Raw genomic sequence first — 21,471 nt, forward strand, 5'->3', positions numbered from 1 at the left:
CCACACTGGTCCAGGCCACCATCATCTCATCTGATTTTCCTTTTCCATTTAGGAAAAGCATTTTCCTTTCCATTTAGGAAAAGTATTTTCCTAATTGATCTCCCTGTTTTCATCTCTAATCTCTCAAGAATAACCATAGTGTCAACACAATGAAGGAAGTCCATACATAATATGACCACTGCCTACCTGTTAACCTATCTCCTACTCATCCTCTTGTTCATGAGCTACTCACAGAATAGTTTTCTTTCTTTCTGTTCTTCAAACATGCCAAACATAATCCCTTTTTATCAGCTATTCTCTCTCTGGAATGCTTTCTTCAGATCTTTGTATGGCAGGCTCCTTGTCATTCTGCTGGCTACTTGTCTATTTATTTGTCTAAGATAGAGATGGGGGGTGGTGTTGCAGAAGAGGGAGAGAGAGAATCCCAAGCAGGCTCCCTGCCCAACATGGAGTCCAGCGTGGTCTTGATCTCAGTCCTGAACACATAATCTGAGCTGAAATCAAGAGTCGGACACTTAACCAACTGAGCCTCCCAAGTGCCCCATTCAACTATCAATTTTTTTTAAAAGATTTTATTTATTTATTTGTCAGAGGGAGAGTGAGCACAGGCAGACAGAGTGGAAGGCAGAGTCAGAGGGAGAAGCAGGCCCCCTGCAGAGCAAGGAGCCCGACGCGGGACTCCATCCCAGGATGCTGGGATCATGACCTGAGCCGAAGGCAGCCGCCCAACCAACTGAGCCACCCAGGCGTCCCTCAACTATCAATTTAAATGTCACTTCCTTGGATTCTCTACTGACTGCCTAGTTTTAAGAAACTTGCCCTACCCTTAGTCACTTCCGATCACATCATCCTTTTCATTTTGGATTTATTCACATGTTTGTCACTTTTTTTTACACTATTCCATCTTCATTTCACTCCTTTTTTTCTGGATTCAATTTCCTTCTTTCTCAACTATGTCGTTAGTAGTCTTTTCAGTAATCAGTGTGGTAAATTTATTATTGATTAAATCATCTTTATTTTGTAATCAGTAGGCAGTATCTATTGCCAATCATATGTCCTTAAAAATTTAGTTCAAATTTTTTTTTCTAATCAATTAGAAAACCTTAGCCAATACCTAAGAAAATACTATAACTCACCCCAAATAACGATAATATTTCCAGCCAAAGTTTAAGATCTCACTTGCTCACGAATGGCCTGTTTTGGCAAGACTTTCTGGCTTCATCAGCCCTGAAACAACATCTTCCTAATTAGCAAAGATCCCCAGCATGCGTTTCTGTGTGTCATTTATATCTGTTTTCTCTCGGACTCCCAGAAACATCTAAGGAATTCAGCTATGCCTCACACTGCTGGGATTCTGCCCAAACCTCCACCAACTTCTATTTTGGACAGGCAGATAAGATTTGGCACACCTTTACTCCCTTAAGAATGCCATTCGTCTATATAAGCTTTTCCTTTATCCTTCCAAGATCTTTTTGATCTTCTTAGAGTCCTTATTGAGAGTCCTCAGTAATCCAGGAGTCAATCCTAGGAGCTTTCTAATCCACTAAAAGGTTCAAGAGTATAGACCAAAAGTTGGAGAACTATGGCATATAGGTGGATCCAACTTGTCTACCTGTTTCTCTAACGAAGTTTTATTGGAAAACAGCCACACTCTTTCATTTGTATGTTGTATATGGCTACTTTTGCATTATAACAGCAACGTTAAGTGCAACAGACACCATATGGCCTATAAGGCCTAAAATATTACTGACTTCACAGAAAAAGTTGGCCAAGTCTCCAGACTATGCTATAATGTCTGATTTGTCTATGGTTGTCAGGCATGCTAGTGGCTGGTGTCTATTCTAGCCAGACACCGCACAGGTTTGCAACTCCCTGAAGTACCTAGAGTCTGGGTCTCTTTATATTCATGTGTGTATGGGAAAAAAAAAAAAAAAAAAAGTCTGAGCACTTTTTAGACTGTGGTAAAATGCAATGTCCTTCTCTCTGTAAAGGTCAGTTAGAAACTTGAATTTTTTTGATGCTTATGCTCCAGTTATACCTTAATTTGCATTATCTCTACTCTTTGCCAAAAGAATCCTATCAAAGTCATCTTTTCATGCTGGGGACCACACTGGCCTCTGAGATCAAATTCCTATTCCTCATAAAGAAAAAAATTGGAGACAGAAGCTGAAAGTAGCTGTTTGCTCTCCTGATCACATAGTCCTTGCTCTAAAGAAACTTTTGGACTACAAGCATTTATAAAGATCACATCTACATTTGCTGACATATTGTTCCTAAAGTTAGATGAGTTCATAAAGCCCTTACTGTTGAAATTCTAAATAATCCTGTTTTACAGAGAACTGATAAACATCTCACTTGGTCCTAATCACAGAATGATGCAGAATGATTGTTTAAGTGTACCATGATGGGATGGTCTTCAGATGGCTTTACATTCCTTTCCCTTCTGGAAGGTGATAAAACTCCAGAGAAGTAAGGTACTTGCCTAGAGTCTCATAATGAATATATTCCAAAGTGAAGAATCCAACTGAGACTTCCCCATGTATTGGGTCAGTTTTGTTTCCTTGTTAGCCTAATGAATCTGAAGTTAAACACCAGTATCTTACTGTATAATTCTTTTTTTTTTTTTTTTTAATTTATTTCTTTGACAGAGAGAGAGATCACAAGCAGGCAGAGAGGCAGACGGGGGGGGGGGGGGCAGGCTCCCTGCTGAGCAGAGAGCCTGATGCGGGACTTGATCCCAGGAACCTGGGATCATGACCTGAGCCGAAGGCAGCGGCTTAACCCACTGAGCCACCCAGGCGCCCCTTACTGTATAATTCTTAAAACACTTTCACTCACGTTATCTCAACATCTATGACAGTGCATCCTTCCTATTTTATAAGATCTTGAGAAACAGAGTCTCATCGGCATTCCCAGGGCTGCTATGCAAATAGATAGCAGAGCCAGAGTCTGACTTCAGAGGTGTTTGGCCCCTGAATGATTTTTTTTCTTTTTTGCACTCTTGATGGTGGTTGTTGAGTCCGTTGGTTTCTACCATGTCTTTTATAAAGTCAGTCTCAGTGCAAGGAGGGAAGTCTGTGACCAGGAAGAGATACGTCGAGCTGTTGAGCAGTCTCAAAGTACTCAACACGGGCATAGTTGAACATAGTTGCTCACTCTCTTAAAAGCACTTAATATGAATTTCCTAATTAATACATACTCCTATAAATGTCACTATACTCATTTTATAGATGAATTATGGGAGGCAGGGGCAGAGTAGTGGTTGTGGCAGCGCTGAAATGAAATTTGAGTTTCTCATTTCCAGGCCTGTATTCAGACCTCTAGGCCACAGTTTCAGCCAGTGATTATTTAACATAACTGCAGTAGAGTATGGATTAGAGTTATCAGGTAATATTTAAAAGTTTAATTCCAGGAGAAGCAGTTTGTTCTCATATGGTGCCTTGATAATGGTGATTTGTTAATAGCAGGGAGAAAGGCTTGCCAAAGAACAACAACAGGGGTACCTGGGAGGCTCAGTGGGTTAAAGCCTCTGCCTTCAGCTTATGTCATGATCTCAGGGTCCTGGGATCGAGCCCCGAATCTGGCTCTCTGCTCAGCGGGGAGCCTGCTTCCTCCTCTGTCTCTCTGCTGCCTCTCTGCCTACTTGTGATCTCTGTCTGTCAGATAAATAAATAAAATCTTTAAACAACAACAACATAACAGCGGTGCACACTGGCCCGCTCCCCACTCCCAGTCTAGTTCTCCTGTATTAAAAGAGCCTCAGGAGTCAGCCTTTGGCCTTTCTGTGCTGCTGGCACAGGGACAAAGCTCCAGTCTGCATCAGGGAGATGGCCTGCCCCACACTGGAACCTGTCCTGATGCCAGTCTCCATGGTGGTGCAGGCTGGGATTTTACTGGGAGGAATGCAGGTACAGAACCGCAGTAATATCCTCTAGTGCCTTGCTGTCCAGATCCCACCTGATTTGATTTATTCAACACCCATTTATTGGATGTTTGCTATAATTCTCCCTTCGTATTAGTCTGTGTGGGCTACCATAAATAAAATACCACAGACTGGGTGACTTAAACAACAAAAATGTATTTGCTCACAGTTCTGGAGGGCAGAAATCCAAGGTCAGGGTTCCAGTTGAACTGGTTTCTGGTGACGACTCTCTTCCTACCTTGCAGAAATGACCACCTTCTCGTTATGTCCTCACTTTCCTTGTGTGCAGAGGGAGAGACAGACCAAGCCCTCTGGTATCTTTTGTTGTGAGTACAGTAATCCTATAGGACAGGGTCCCACCCTTATCCCCTCATTTAATCTTAAGTATCTCCAAATATGGCCACACTGGGGTTTAGGGCTTCAACATATGAATGGGGGGATATGAATGTTTTTCCAGAACACCTGTTATCAGTGTTCAGAGAAGGAAGAGTCCTGAAGACACAAAGATGTCTTGGCCAACTTGAGGCCTGCATAGTCTTTAATGACTGAGTTTGAAGTAGATGATGAAAAGAAGGGAAGCAACTCTAGGTAGACAGAGAAAGTAGGTTCAGCACAGATGGAGAATATAGTGTGTCCAAGGTATAGGAAGTTATGATGTAGAAATACATTGGTTTGTGTGGAGCTAAAGGATTTGTGTGTTGAGAAGTTTGGAGTAAGGAGGGAAACATACATTGCAGCCTCATTGTGAAAGGCCTTGAAGACCTTTAGGTAGTTCAGATATGACCTTGACAGGTCACAAGGATGTGGAACAGAGGAACAGCAGAACAAAATAGAGATTTTAGGAAAAGAACCCTGGCCCAGCATCCAAGGTCCCTCTTGTAGCAGCTTTCTCAGTCAGAGCGGTCTGCCCTTTTTGCTCATCTCTGTCCTCTGTTGATACTGGGAATTGAGGTCATGCTGCATATCGGGAGCCTCGACCTATTGCTTCTCTCACAGATGCTGCTTCTTATTTTCAGAGGTAACTTTATCCAGACAGGGCTCCAACTAAAAACTGTGAATGTCATACTAGACCAAATCCTTGTTTTCTAACATATTGTAAGTTTGTATAATTGTATTCTAAGAATAAACCTCAGAAGGTAAGGATTGGTTCCAAAACAGCCCCCTCCTCTTTTTTTAATAGCCCTTTATGAATCTCTCCTCTGTGACTACTTGAATTATTTTGTTTCCCTTTATGTCACTTCTGAGCAGCAGTGCTCCAACTTAAAATTTTCTTTTCTTTTTTTTTTTTAAAGATTTTATTTATTTATTTGACAGATCACAAGTAAGCAGAGAGGCAGGCAGAGAGAGAGATGGGGAATCAGGCTCCCTGCTGAGCAGAGAGTCCCACTCGGGGCTTGATCCCAGGACTCTGGGATCATGACCTGAGCTGAAGGCAGAGGCTTAACCCACTGAGCCACCCAGGGGCCCCCCCAACTTAAAATTTTCATGCTCACTTTTTACACCTTGATCCTTTTTATACTTGAGGCACTAGGACCAACTGTGTCAGAATCTCCTGGGTTGTTTATATAAATTCAGATTCCTGGGCCATCCCCCAGAGCTGTTAAATTTGTCCCTAGAGGTGGGAGCCGCAAATCTGCATCTTCAGCAAGTTCCCAAGGTAATTCTTAGTCACACTACAGCCTAATAACAATTAGCATAATATTTTAGAACATTGACTTTGAAGTCACTCAGACCTGGATTTGAATCCTGCTTTCACCACTTATTAGCTCTGTCATCTTGGACAAGCCCTGGTTCAGGTTACCTCATCTGTAAACTGAGAGGCAGAGTAGGGTATCTGTTTAGACCACAGACCCTAGGTTTTAATCTCTCTTCCACCAGTTAGCAGCTGTGTTACCTGAGGCAAATGACTTAATCTCTCTGGACTCTAATTTCTTCATTTGTAAAAGAGAGATAATAATCTGCCCTGCACAGGTGGGGTATAGTCCCGGGGCCAGGGGTACAGCCACGCCAGTTCCCGGGCCTAGCCCTGACAAGGGCTCAACGGAAACCTGCTGGGCCTGTGCAGAGTAAGCTGGTTTGCCTTGGGATCCTGCCGGTCGCCCCCAGGAGGCAGCCCCAGGAGACCAGCACTTTCTGCCGAGGCTCCACAGCTTTGCCAAACATGCCAAGCTTTGCCATTCATGCGCCATGCAGCCTTGCCAAGGGTTTATCTGTGCATATCTCAGCAGGGCTCCTGGGAGAGGTGTTTTCTGCGAGGGGCATCTTGTCCCAAGACAGGATGGCTGTTCCCTCTGTCTGTAGGGATGAGTCCCGGGCTGAAGGGGCCAGAAACTTGGTTTCCTCCCAGGGGTCACTGTGCTCAAGTGTCAATAAACCATGAGTTCTGAAACCCTGAAAAAAAAATAATAATCTGCCTAGAGCATTATTGTGAGACTTAGAAGAATTTAGGAAAAACTGTGAGAAGAGGGTAGATTTTGTTCTCCCCTCCCTACCTCCACCCAAGGCATGACAGTGTCTGAGACCATTTAGTCATCATGACTAGGGAAGGAGAGAGTGGTTACAACACCTGGGTAGAGGCAAGAGATGCTAGTAGGATCCTACCATGCACAGGACATCCCTTCACAGCAAGTATTATCTGGTCCGAAATGTCAGTAGTGCCACTTTTGAGAATCCTGGCTTAGAACAGACACACAATAAATACTATGTACGTTTTGGCTGCTGTTCAGATTCCCTGTTACAGGAATAACAAGCCTTACTTGGATTGATATCGTTAGGAGACATATATCTAAGTACAGTACCGTACTCTCAGCAAATGCAGAGGCGGTTGTGATGGTGCATCTGTGAACGCAGTCTTTCTGTACTAAAGCAGCTCCTTTTTTTTTTTAATTTTTTATTTTTTATAAACATATATTTTTATCCCCAGGGGTACAGGTCTGTGAATCACCAGGTTTACACACTTCACAGCACTCACCAAAGCACATACCCTCCCCAATGTCCATAATCCCACCCCCTTCTCCCAAACCCCCTCCCCCCAGTAACCCTCAGTTTGTTTTGTGAGATTAAGAGTCACTTATGGTTTGTCTCCCTCCCAATTCCATCTTGTTTCATTTATTCTTCTCCTACCCACTTAAGCCCCCATGTTGCATCACCACTTCCTCATATCAGGGAGATCATATGAAAGTTGTCTTTCTCTGCTTGACTTATTTCGCTAAGCATGATACGCTCTAGTTCCATCCATGTTGTCGCAAATGGCAAGATTTCATTTCTTTTGATGGCTGCATAGTATTCCATTGTGTATATATACCACATCTTCTTGATCCATTCATCTGTTGATGGACATCTAGGTTCTTTCCATAGTTTGGCTATTGTGGACATTGCTGCTATAAACATTCGGGTGCACGTGCCCCTTTGGATCACTATGTTTGTATCTTTAGGGTAAATACCCAATAGTGCAATTGCTGGGTTGACAGATGCTGGCGAGGATGCGGAGAAAGGGGAACCCTCCTACACTGTTGGTGGGAATGCAAGCTGGTGCAGCCACTCTGGAAAACAGCATGGAGGTTCCTCAAAATGTTGAAAATAAAGCAGCTCCTTTTTGAAGAAATCCTTTTGCAATGTAAATAACTACGTTGTTTAGAATTTTTCAAAAGTAGACACATCTATAGCCATTAATACCCTTTTATAATAGCTTCTAATAATTTTAATAATAATTCTGTTCTTTGCAAAGCACTCTTACTTCTTCATCTTCACATTCAGGCATTTATGGTCGAGTCTTTACCATATACCAGACTTGCACTATGGTGTCAGTGTGGTGGGGGTCAGTTCGGAGACAATCCAGTTCAGATCCCGACTCTACTACCACGTTACCCTCGTAACCCCGGGCAACTCATTTCACTTCATCTGAGCTCAGTTTCCCTATCTGCAAAATGAAAGCAACTGCCTCAACCCCCTGAAGTGTTTTGGCGAATTAACTGGGAAAGCGTACAGCTTGTGCAGTGTCGAGGAGGAGCAGATTCCCATCCCCTCCATGAGCCCGCAGTGTTTTCAGAGCATGGTGTGACATACTCCTCTCCCTCCTCTGACTCGAAGGGCAGACAGGCAGTGGAGGGAGACAAGAGGAAAGAGGAAAGTGCTTCTCCAGTGCTTCTGCGCATGCATAAAAAGTCAAGGGCCCCTATCCTCCCTTGGGTAGTCCTTTTCTTCTAATATCTTGCTTTCTCAGGACATATACATCAGTATGTCACACCTTTCTTTAGAAGTGAGCCAAGGCCTAAATGGTGATGAGAGGCTCCTGCTGTAACGCTGTTGAGAAAGGCAGCCTTCTTTTATTGCTCTTTTCCAAGATTAGTTTATCTTCTCTGTTGATTTGCACAGATCCCATTCTGACTTCGTATTTCATAGGATTTTAAAACTGTAATTTTTCTTAGTATTATGAACATGACAGTAATTTACAGTGGCCCGTGTTTTTATCTACTTTTCTGTCTCACGGTCCGGTGCTTTAAAGACACTTTTAATTCGCTATTCACATCTATTTTTAAAAAAGAGAAAGTGAAACCATGCAGTGTCTGAAGATTAGAGTCTATTCAGGACCTTGCTCATGGCTACCAGTCTTCCTCATTTCAAGACCCAGCCACTTCATTCACACTAGTAAGAGCTACCTTTGTTTGACCAACTTCTGTTAGACATATTAGGAAGAACCCATCAGATCTCAGTGAAAGGTTAATCTCAGTTCAGGAGAAGAAGTTTGAAGGTTTCAGTGAAAGACTACAGAAGGCTTAGTGGAAAATTGGAGACACTAAGATAATGATCAACGGACACAACACTTTTCGACCTGAGAATGCCAGTAATTGGAAAATATAGCAAAATCAAATTGATGACCTGGAAACCAAGATAGGATTAGGAAATGTCACATTGGCAGGGGTTACAGGGACAGAGAGAGACAGAGTTTTTCCTCCTTCTGATAGATTAAAGGTGTGGGATTTGATAACTTTGAACTCTCCTCATGTGTTGGTATATATTCCAGCTCTACAAAAGCCCACCATCCCCCACAACCCCAGAAATCAGCAGCTCTGAAACCAGTTAAGAAAACTGTGATATGCTGTTTCTGATATGCTTTGATCTGAATTTTAGGAGTAAAAGGAGGTTTTAAAAATCACACATTTATTAATTGGCTGTCTTCGGCAAATAGAGACAAATGTTGCCGAAGAGAGCTGGCAAATGGGAGGTTAGAATACCATTTGCCCAAAGAGACAGATGGTCTCTGTTGAAGCTTGATTTCATTTACTGTCCCTTCTGAAGCTGAATGGAAGTGGTTGAATTTGAAGATAAAGTTGAACAGAAATTGTGGAAATACTTGGATGCATAAAGGACTCTAATGCAGAATTTGATTTGCCTTTTTTATAAAAAAAAAAAAAAAGTACATTCAGACATTTAACAGAATTTTTACAAAAATCTTATTGAAGGAATTTGCCAGAAAAAAAAAATCATTTTCATTTGATGGTGTGTAATGATTAATCCCACCACCTGGGGTAAACCAAGTGAGCTTCCCACAGGAGATTGCTTGTGCAGCTTTGAATTATGTATGAATGTTGCAGACTGATGAGAGATAACCTTACCAAGGGATTCGTTTGTAGAACAGACAAATCTGTAACAATGTTACAGTTTCCTTTGAACACATTAAGTTCATTCTCCATGTTCAGAAAATGAGATGTCTTCCTGGAGATTATGACCTGATTTTTTAAGTGTTGGGTTATCCATCCCAAATCTCAATTATAAACTGGTCATTAAGGAAAAAGTCAGTTGAGGAGTCTGAGGTACACACGAACTTGTGTTGTCTTCCATTATGAAAACAGAGTAAATGCTGAGGGTCCAGGAAAATAGTAGGCTAAATCGGGGTGTGACTCAGCCTGACAATTAAGGACCTAGGTATCAATGCCATAGTTACTGTAGACATTCTGCATAGCACTATAGACCTAGGGATTGTTTAAACATGAATTTAACTCGTAGAAATAGAAAAGATATAACTTCCTCTACGTGGGCCATTTATTAGTTAATAGTTCTGTTTTATAACAATAAATATCAAATTGTACTTACCTGAGAAAAATCTAGTTATCCTTGTCATATTTGTTATTTCAAGATGTGCTAAGATATAGTGTATTAGAAATTCTAACAAGTTTCTTATAATTTCATTTTAAAGTTCTTTTTAAACTTTCTGTCTTATGGAGGAAATGGGGGACATTTTCATTTTGTTCATTATCTCCTTTCTGAGGCTGTCCTCTAGTTGGTACAGATGATCAAGGAATAGGAAATCAGAACCTGGTTTCTCGGATTCTCATTTTGGTGTCCATTACCTTAAACATTTCTTGATGAAATACTGGTGATGAACCCCTTTGTTAGGAGATAAAATCTGTATTTGGAAAGTGTCATTTTATTATTTGGGAGGGTTTTCTTTTTAAAAATATATCTTTTTTTTTTAAAGATTTTATTTATTTATTTGACAGAGATCACAAGTAGGCAGAGAGGCAGGCAGAGAGAGAGGGGAAGTAGGCTCCCTGCTTGAGCAGAGAGCCCAATGTGGGGCTCGATCCCAGGACCCTGAGACCATGACCTGAGCTGAAGGCAGAGGCTTAACCCACTGAGCCACCCAGGCACCCCTTGGAGGGTTTTTGGATTTCATATCTAAATGTGGCACAAAGAAATCAATGGTCAAAAATTATATTCCCTTAAAAAATTAATATGCCTTAGATAAATTGTCAAATTTTACTTCTTTCTTTCTTCCTAGACAGTTTGTCTATTGATACATAGTGACTGAGTCAACCTTCTCTGATGCTGTTCTCAGTTCTTTTTCATTTTTCAGTCATAGCATGTTACCACATCTAAGCTTGAACTCTCAAAGCCTCTCCATTTCTCATCTCTTTTACCATTTTTATCGTACATAGAGCTGTTCCTCCCTCAAGCATCAAGACATGACATATCATTGATGCATTTTTAAAAAAAATTCTTCCTTTTAGACTCTGCTGTCACTGCTGATTAAACATCTTAGCATCCATTTGCAATTCCTTGTGATTTCACTTTCATCAGCTCCCTTTGCATAGTTCTTTATAGTTGATGATTCTTTTAATTGGTGATATACCAGTGTACTTACTTAAAATGTGCTTATGAAAACTAACCTTTATGTGGAATATAGGTTGTCCTGCCCTGATCCTCAAAGAGTTAATAAAACTAGTTTTCACTTTGCTTCCCAGAGGTAGTTTGGCACATTTCCCAGACCAAACCCCTAAGGTAAAGGTCAAGGTGCAGTGGATGATATTAAGGTGCAGAATTCGAAACCTGTATCTTACCCAACCTGTAGTTTTCCTGAGCTCAGTGGGATCTCTGGTATATCAGAGCTTCAGGACATGATTAACAGACCGAAGGTGGCCCTGTAGACTACCCTTTAATGGGGAATTGTATGAGTGAGTACAGTGGGTGAGTCTTTAACATTTCTTGCTTTTTAGCATCCGTATTTTGTTGTGAGAAGCCCATAGGAGCACAGAGCTGTGTTTCATGTATGTGAGGAGCAGGCCCAGGGAATTCTTCATGGTTTAATAGCAGTAACTCTTTCTGTAGTCTTCACAATAGCTGAGGCTCATGGTAAATAGCCCATTGCATGGAGGAAAACAGACAAGGGAGGGTATAGTCGTGGTTTCTGAACCAACCTTTGCTAATCCCTTTTGATAATGGAAAAGAGAGCTGTCTTAGTAATAATGAGGAGATTGGGGAAAGAGAAAAGGCGAGAGCAAGCTTGCAGAGGTTAGAAGCCTACAAACAGCATTTTAGGAAACCTCTCAAATTAACTCTAAAATAAGAAATGAATGTCACTTTATGTTTAGATATATACTTGTACTTTGAAATCAGAAATGACTTACATTAACTTTTGCCCAATAAAGATCATTTTCCTTCTGAAGCATGTTGGTAACGATCCAGTGACCTATAGCCTTGACACTATGTGGTATTTGAGAGGGTCTCAGAAGTGTCACTTTGCTTTGTCTTTGCTAATGGCAGGGAAGCGAAGGCCCCTTCTCACTGTGATTTTGTAATGCTCCATATTATGAGAAACCAGTTTTGTTTGGAGCCCTTTTTTCGGGTTGATGTCCTAGGGCAGCCCATTAAGAGGCAGCATGCTCGACTGTTTGAGGCCTCCTTTACATACACCACCCTACTGGCCGCCAGTGGAGTGGCTCCTTTCCACCTTACCACTGTCCTCGAGAGCCAGATCCCAGGAAGGAAGCTCCAGCTCATTGCTCACTCCCAGTACAGAGAGACCTCTGGCTCTGCCAGCTCTGGAAGAGTATTTTTGAAGTTATGTATCCAGCAGACTTCAAGGCTTATTTTTTTGTTCAGACACACGCATAATTTCCATAATGAAAGATTGATAAGAAGGTACTCCTTTTTCAGATCTACTCCCTCAAATCCACAGGTGATATATGTTCAGATGACACATGATCAAACAAAGTACCTCTTTTAAAGAAACTTGTAAATGTCACTATGATTCACTGCCAATTGAAAATCCAGAAATAACATGCTATAGTATTTAAGATGTTTCCTTCTTTCTCTTTGCCCACATTAAAACAAAACCAAAAAAGGGGGAAAGAAGGGTTGGTGAGTGTGTGACAGTGTAAGAACACTCTCAGAAACTGTTAAAGATGCCTGATTTTAAATTTGTTTTGTTGGCTAGCCCAGTGAGATTTTCTAACTAGGCTAATTTTCTCTACCAACATTAAATGACCATCCCATCCCCTTGTACTTATAGCAAAGCATTGACAGTTCAGGCAGGATGGGAAGTGGGGAAGACTGGAAGAGATAGCTATAGGCAAATGAACAGGCAGCAGTGAAACAAGATTGGAAACACAAAGTAGTATGGATGCCACACTGTGGTATGTGGCCAACAGGATCTTTCAGGTTCATTTAATTGAGGTCTGAATGCAGACCTTTCATTTTCATTCACCTTGCCTACTGCATGCATTCGGGCAAAGGCTGTGGATTCTGTCCTCCTGACAACAAGACTTTGCTGGCTGCAGTTTACGTTCTGAAGCAATTGCTTCACCTCCTTATTTAGTCTAATCCCAGCTTTATTCCTGATCCTTTACTGAATACTTTAGCATGTAGTAAACTCTATAAATGAAATAAAGTAAGTTTATATAGTAAATTATTTGATGTTACAGTACTACAGTCTAGCAAATATGCCAAATACTTCACTAAGCATGTAAGCATGTGGGTGTTTTGTCTTTAACCAGTTAAGCATTCAGCCTTCACCACTACCATCACCACCTCCTGCCTTAGTTTCATTTCTTACCTTCTTATTCTCAGGCTTCCTTCTGAGATTACTATGCCTCCTCTATCGAACTGGATTCTCAATGTGTAGGAATCAAGATAAATAAGAGGATCAGCCTAGATGAAGGACTGCCCTCTATTCAGACAAGTATTTCAGGCCATAGGGCCCATAATGGTGACTCTGGGGCTTGTTAATTACATTTTTGGCAAGTATATGTCTTCCTTAAATCTAAATTTTAACCAGACCTTTGAATGCCACTGTGACCACAGTCTGATTTGTTTCAGTCACAAGACCCATGAAGTGACAGAGGACTTCTCTCCTCGGGATCCAAGATCCGTTGTTGCGAGGCAAGATGGCGGAGCCTGCCCTCCCATCACAGCAGCCTTGCCCCTACCTGGACTGGAAGGGGACGAGGAAAAAGAAGACGTTTCAGATACTATTGACCTGAATCCCTGTAGTGCAACCTACAGCAACTTAGGTAAGTAGAAAATGTCATATAAATAGTATTTAAACTTTGCCTTTTTATGCACCACCCAAATGCTTGATTTCCCTGGTGAGATGGTTTTTATTGCTGCATGGAGCAAAAGTTGGACAATGGGAGCCATAATTTTTCTTTTTTTTTAAGTTTTTTTTTTTTCTTTAAATTCCAGTTCGTCGACATACAGTGTAATATAAGTTTCAGGTGTACAGCATAGTGATTCAGCACTTCCGTACAACAGCAGGTGTGGAACCATAAATTTTAATTCACCTCAGAAAAAGTCCTTGTGTTTACTAGGCATATACTGAACACTTGCTACCATGAGTCCTGTGCCATGCGCTAAGGGTGTGACATGGTCCCTGCTTGAGGGACTCACCGGGAGGATTTCGGTAGTATATCATAAATACAGTGATACACACATGGAATATTTTTTATATTACCCAGGAGAGGGTGCCAAAAGATGCCTTTTGGAAGCTAGTTCCTGAACTAACTTAGCTGGTGGACAGAGGGAACAAAGAGTATTCCAACCCAAGGCAGCAACAGGAGCAAAAGCACGAACCCTGGAACAAGCACGGTGCCTGGGCTACCACAGCCGTTTCATGCTGCTATGAGCAGAAGAGTTTGATGAGTGTGTGTTTCAAGCTAAAACCTGAGACTTTTTTGCTCTCTGTGATAGTAACCCATCAGAAGGTTTTAAGCCGAGGGATAATGTGCTATAATTTGTGTTTTAGAACATCCGCTTTATAGGCTGCCATGAAAGATGGATTGGAGGTGAAGTATTTGAGGTGAAATCTAGTAGTTGGGTACCTTGGCAGGACCATGTAAGGAGATGAGAAAGGCCTCAACTAAGGTAATGGGAGGGGGAACAGTAAACAGATTTAAGAGGCAAAATACATAAGGCGAGGTGGTTAATTTGATAGGAAAATGATGTGGAAATCTATGATATAGCTCAGATTTCTGGCTTGGAGCAAGCAGGCTCAAAGAAGTAAGATCCCAGTTATTGTGGTGTTCAGGCAGAGGCTGAGGGGCCATCTCTCAGAGATGCAGTGAAGAGGAAGCCTACAGGACAAAGAGGGCCAGACTGAGTGACCTCTAAGGTGCCTGCCAGTGCAGAGATTCTTCAGTTTTTCCAATCATCTTCACTCTTCTTCCTTGAGTACCCAGGAACTTTCCATCTGTCGTCTTTCCTTGAGTGTCAGAGTTCTCTGCACAGCCTGGGGCTAGATAAGGATTTCTCATTGCTGTTCTCCCCTCAAGTCAGGAGAGGGGTGAGTAGCCTGAGTTGAACTGCCATATGCACAGCACTAGCAAGATCCTTATGGGCTCTGACAACAGTTAAACCTGTTTGGAGATCGGTGGCGCGTAATATCAAAGCATTCTTCTGTCTTGTTTCTCTTTTCCTTTTTTTGTCTTTTCCCTTCATCAGGTTATAGTAGGGAAAAATTATTCTAAGAGCAGCTAGAGTACTTGGAAATAAAGGAGTCCTTAAGAAGGCAAAAAGATTTGAAGTAATACTGTAGGAGAAATGCTCTAATGTGCTCTTTTGGAAAACTCATCATAACAATCCACATGCAGTTGAAAATACGTTCTATAAGGAAGACTTCCATTCTAAGTTCTAGAAGCCTTCTATGATCTGTGCGTTGTGGAGCCCATATTACAGTATACCCAAACAACCATCTCAGATGCCATTTTCCAGTTGGAATTATAGTCAGACAGCTTACTCAACTTCTCCCATTGTTTTATATTTTTTGAAACATCCCGTAAGATACAAAAACTATTGCTTATTTACTATAGTATGCTCTCAGCATAATATATTGACATATCTTTCAGACATTCTTACTACCCCAACATTTCTTTTGTGATGTCCTCAGTAAAATATATTACTAATTATTACTTATTATATGGCATCTTATGGCATCTCTTTAAAAAATATCCATCGGCTGGGGTGCCTAGCTGGCTCAGTCAGTAGAGTATGCAGCTCTTGATCTTGGGGTTATAAGTTCAAACCCCATGTTGGGTGTAGAAAATAATTAAAATTTTTTAAAAAGCTTTTAAAAAAATCTATCCACCAATGTCAGTTAAGGTTAATTATTTTATCTTATTTGTCTTTTCAGTTCTGTAGATAATTAGAAAAAAAAATAGAACCTTACTTCCATGAATAATCCAAGTACCTCATATTATATTATATTAACTCATTTAATCCTCCCAAAAACCTTAGGAATTTTGATCCCCATTTTTCAGATGACAAAAATGAGTCAGAATGCCTTGCCCAAAGTCACAGAACCAGTAAGGATTGCACCAGGATTGGAACCCTGTCAGTGTTAACCAGGACTATAATGATCATAACCACTAAATTCTTGTAAAATACTGAAGGACTGCAGCCGTCTCCCCGCCACCCCCCGCACTTTTTTTTTAGTCATCTACATTGAGACACAAAATTTCAAAATTTCAAAAGATTACCATTACTTAGAACACTAAAAATACACCATGTTATAGATGCCCCATCAAAAAGATAGCTTTTTTTCCAACCTGTTAATTTACTTTTAAACTTTGTGATGCTCGTAAAGTGTTGCCTTATTTTCCTTAAGTGCTTGTGTGGCTGTGCTTGATTCCATAGCGTATGACACATGTTAGTTTCTTCTATGGGAAGGTTTTACTATGCGAATAAAATAAAAACTGAGTAACACATAGGGTTAATGACATGAGTTCTACAGTTGAGGGGTTTTTAATTATTTCTTTTGTTCCTGTTTTTTTCCTAATGAAACAAGTATTTTAGATGGCATTTGGAAATTGCCTTTTTCAATATTTTTAATAAATCATTTGCAGGAAATTTTAAAGTATCTCATTGGGTAACTTCTTGTGATTTAAAGTCCTAGGAGCTTATTATTTTAAAATCTGTAGTTTAAAAACAGAAAGGAAACAGTATTTTTAAATGTAATACCTTTAGATCTTTTTAAATAGTCTAAAACCAATCTATAAACACCACATTCTTTCTTTCTTTTTTCTTTATCTTTTCCTTCCTTTCTTTCTTTCTTCCTTTTTCTTTCTCTCCTTCCTTCCTTCCTTCCTTCCTTCCTTCCTTCCTTCCTTCCTTCCTTCCTTCCTTCTTTTTCTTTATCAAATGAGGCAGAAGATGGATGGACAGACCAGTGGAAGAAATTGAGGGAGGAAAATAAGGATTACCATTATTTTTACTGTGGAATTTATTTCTGAAAATTACATTGTAAAGTGGATGTGGGAGGCAGTGTAATATAGTAGGCAAAAAAAACAAACCAGGGGTGCCTGGGTGGCTCAGTGGGTTAAGCCGCTGCCTTCGCCTCGGGTCATGATCTCAGGATCCTGGGATCGAGTCCTGCATCAGGCTCTCTGCTCAGTGGGGAGCCTGCTTCCTCCTCTCTCTCTCTCTCTCTGCCTGCCTCTCTGCCTACTTGTGATCTCTGTCTGTCAAATAAAATAAATAAAATCTTAAAAAAAAAACAAAAACAAAAACAAAAAAAAAACCCATAAGTTTGAGGGATCAACCAGGTTTTGGTTCATCTGGTATCTGTGTCATTGCCCACCTGTATGCTTGTAGTTCAGCTGTTTGGCATGCCAGAACTTCAATTTCCTCCTCTGAAATGAGGGGATGGTGATATCTGCTTTATAGGGATGATGATAAAAGAAGAACTTGGTATATAGAAGTACTCAAGAATTATGAAGTTCCTTTATTTCTTCCCAAAGATACGCTGTTGCTTTCTCCTTCAGATATGTTTGATGTGCTAGCCAGATAATGTAGAATAAAGTGGAAATAATTTAAAATGTTTATTAGAGATGTTGAGGGACACCTGGGTGACTCATTTGGTTAAGTGTCTGACTCTTAGTTTCCACTAGGTCACCATCTCAGGGTTGTGGGATCCAGTCCTGCATCAGGCTCCATGCTCAGCATGACGTCTGCTTGGTCCTCTCCCTCTCTCTCTTCTCCTCCCCCATTCATGCACATGGGCTCTCTCCCTCTCAAATTAAAAAAAAAAAAAATGTTGAATAAGCAGACCAAAAAAATATAAATTCAAGAAGTTGTGGGTTGCTTGCATCCTAAAGACTGAAGTTGTGAATATGATAGAGGACCCCAAGTTCTGCTAATTATTACTGATTTGTGCACTTGTGCAGACTGTATATATTTTTTTAAGTTTTTGTTTGTTTGTTTGTTTTTTGTTTTTTGTTTTTTGACAGAGAGAGAGAGCGCGCAAGTAGGCAAAGAGGCAGGCAGAGAGAGGGGGAAGCAGGCTCCCGGCCGAACAGAGAGCCTGATGCAGGGCTCGATCCCAGGATCCTAAAATCATGACCTGAACTAAAGGCAGAGGCTTAACCCACTGAACCACGCAGGTGCCCCTGCAGACCATATCTTAAAGCCATTTCTTTTTACCTTAGAGATTATTCTCCAGGGTTAATTCAGGTGGCTTTTTTCTTCTCCTTAGCATAAATAAAGCAAACCTTATTTTGTTTAAACTTGGTTAATTATTAGGTTCTAGAGCTGCACTATCCCATACAGTCGGTAGCCACTAGCCACATCTAGCTATTCACATTTAAATTCATTAGAGTATAAATAAGAATTCAGTGTCTTAATCTCACTAGCTAAGACTAAGACAGTGTTGCTAGTGAGACACTAGTCTCACTATTGTCAGTGCTCAGTAGCCCTCAGTGGCTAGTACTGCATTGGACATGCAGATACAGAACATTTCTGTTGTCACAGAAAGTTCTGTTGGACAGCACTTCTTTTTTTTTTTTTTTTTAAGATTTTATTTATTTATTTGACAGAGAGAGAGTACAAGTAGGCAGAGTGGCAGGCAGAGGGAGAGGGAGAAGCAGGCTCCCCACTGAGCAGGGAGCCCAATGTGGGGCTCGGTCCCAGGACCGTGGGATCATGATCTGAGCGAAAGGCAGAGGCTTTAACCCACTGAGCCACCCAGGCACCCCAGGACAGCATATCTTTAAAGAATTGTTTATTTGGAGGATTTGTATTGTCTCCTATGGGCACAAAAATCATATTGGCCTTTATGCAACTTGAAAAATGATGATTTTACTCTGTATGATGGTGATATGAGGCCTCTGAACAAACCCTGATCTCTGCTTAATTAACCCCAAACTGAATTTAGCAGGGTATCAGCCACCCAAAATGAATTCCCAAATAAGCGATAGAATATTTTTTCAATCAGACCTCAACATTTTCCCCACATTTCTGTCTATCTCAAGATGTCTAGAAGAAATATTGCTAGTTTTTTATGTGGCACACCTGACTACTTTATCAGCCTGCTAAAATCAGGCGCTCATAGTAACTTTTACTGTGTTAGAAATAAGTCAGTGACTTCAGCTGTCCTTCATTTACTTTGTAACTGAGCACACTTCACGTTAGTTTTTAGAAATATCTATCAACTCTCCATTTGCAGATTCTTGGCTTACCTCTCCTTCTGTGTGCCTACAACATAGCAAATTACCTAAAACATGCAGTAGGTATTAAGAACATGTTTGAATGAGTTAGCCAAAAGTGACTTTCACATTTGACTTTATAAGATTCCCAGATTAGGGAAGGTAAGCCCTCAGGAAATTTCATATAGAAAAATTTCAAGTATCAGTTTTTGTGCTCCGTTAATCAGCTGGCTTTTTTATTCTAATCCTGGCATACCTTGGAGATATTATGGGTTTGGTTCCAGACCACCACAATAAATTGAATACTACCATAAAGGAAATCAAATTAATTTTTTGGTTTCTCGATGCATATAAAGTTTATGTTTATTACTGTACTGTAGTCTGTTAAATATTCAATAGCATTATATCTAAAAGACAATATACATATGTTAATTAAGAGGTGCTTTATTGCTAAAAAATGCTAAGCTTTCAGTGACTTGTAATCCTTTTACTGGTGGAGGGTCTTGCCTCAGTGATGCTGGCTGCTGACAAATCAGGGTCTGAAGACTAGGGCCTTCAGAAATTCAGAAATTGCTATGGCAATTTCTTAAAATAAGTCAACAGTGCTATTTGCTGCATCAGTTGACTCTTCTTTTCACCAGCGACTTCTCTGTAGCTTGTGATGCTGTTTGATAGCATTTTAAGCACAGTAGAACTTCCAGAATTGGAGCCGATCTTCTCAAACCCTGCCTCTGTTTTATCAGCTGTGTCATAGTCTAAATCCTTTGTCATCACGTCAACAGTCTGCACAGCATCTTCACGAGGAGCAGTTTCCATCTCAAGAAACCATGTTCTTTGCTCACCTATAAGAAGCAATTTCTCATCTGTTAAAGTTTTATCATGAGATTGCATCAGTTCAGTCCCATCTTCAGGCTGCACTTTTTTTTTTTAAGATTTATTTATTTACTTGAGAGAGTATGAGAACAGGCTTGAGTGGGGGAGGGGCAGGAGGAAAGAATCTGAAGCAGACTCCTCACTGAGCACAGAGCCCCACGTGAGACTGGATCCATGACCCTGAGATCACGACCTGAGCTGAAACCAAGAATTGGACACTTAACCTACTTGAGCCAACAAGATGACCCTTCAGGCTCCACTTCTAATTCTAGTTCTCTTGCTGTTTCCACCACATCTGTAGTTACTTCCTCCACACAAGTCTTAAAACCCTCAAAGCCCTCCATGTGGACTGGAATCCACTTCTTCCAAACCCCCATTAATGTTGGTATTTGACCTCTTCCCATGAATCAGGAATGGTCTTATTGGCATCTAGAAAAGTGAATCCTTTCCAGAAGGTTTTCAATTTACTTTGTGTAGATCCGTGGGGGAATCACTATCTATGGCAGCTATAGCCTTGCAAAGTATATTTCTTAAATAACAAAACTGGAAAGTCAAATTGACTCTTTGGTCCATGGCTTACAGAATGGCTGTTGTGTTAGCATGCAAGAAAACAACATTCATCTTGTATACCTCCATCAGAACTCTTGGGTGACCAGGCACAGTAATATTTTGAAAGGAATTTATTTTTTCCTGAGCAATAGATCAAAACAGCTGGCTTAAAATATTCAATAACATGTTATAAACAGATACACTGTCATCCAGGCTTTGCTATTCCATTTAGGGAACACAAGCAGAGGTGATTTAGCTTAATTCTGAAGGGCTTTAGGGTTTTTGGAATGGTGAAAGAGCACTGGCTTCAAATCATAGTCACCAGCTGCACTAGCCCCTAACAAGAGGGTCAGCCTGTCATTGCAAGCTTTGAAGCCAGGCATTGACTTCTCCTCTCTAGCTATGAGAGTCGGAAATGGCATTTTGTTTTACTATAAGACTGTTTCATCTACATTGAAAATCTGGTTGTTTACCTGAAGCTAGATCTTCTGGGTAACATACTGCGACTTCTACATCAACACTTGCTTCTTTGCCTTACACTTTTATGTTACGGAGATGGCTTCTTTTCTTAAACTTCATGAGCCAGCCTCTGCTAGCTTCCAACTTTTCTTCTGCAGCTTCCTTACCTCTTAGCCTTCATAGAACTGAAAAGAGTTACGGCTTTGCTCTGGATTAGTCCTTGGTTGAAGGCAATGTTGTGGCTGGTTTGGTCTTTTTTCAGACCACTGAAGCTTTCTTCATATCAGAAATAAGATGGTTCCACTTTCCACATTGGTGTGTTCACTGGAGTGGCTCTTTTAATTTACTTCAAGAACGTTTCCTTTGCATTCGCATCTTGGCTAACCTGGTATAAGAGGCCTAGCTTTCACCCTACCTCGGTTTTCAATATACCTTCCTCAGTAAGCTTAATTATTTCTAGCTTTTGATTTTTTT

General features: G+C 40.7%; 1 protein-coding gene across 5 annotated transcripts in view; it reads left to right on the forward strand.

The window, feature by feature from the left end:
* Window positions 1–21,471, forward strand: part of PEAK1 (pseudopodium enriched atypical kinase 1) — a 305,386-nt gene that overhangs the window by 243,451 nt on the left and 40,464 nt on the right. For all 5 annotated transcript variants that reach the window (XM_082735956.1, XM_082735954.1, XM_082735957.1 and 2 more), the window contains one exon: window positions 13,520–13,713. In XM_082735956.1, coding sequence (XP_082592082.1) covers window positions 13,520–13,713 — 194 coding nt within the window. The remainder of the gene's footprint in view (window positions 1–13,519; window positions 13,714–21,471) is intronic.

Source organism: Mustela nivalis (genome assembly GCF_964662115.1).
Source record: "Mustela nivalis genome assembly, chromosome: 6".
Taxonomy (NCBI): Eukaryota; Metazoa; Chordata; class Mammalia; order Carnivora; family Mustelidae; genus Mustela; species Mustela nivalis.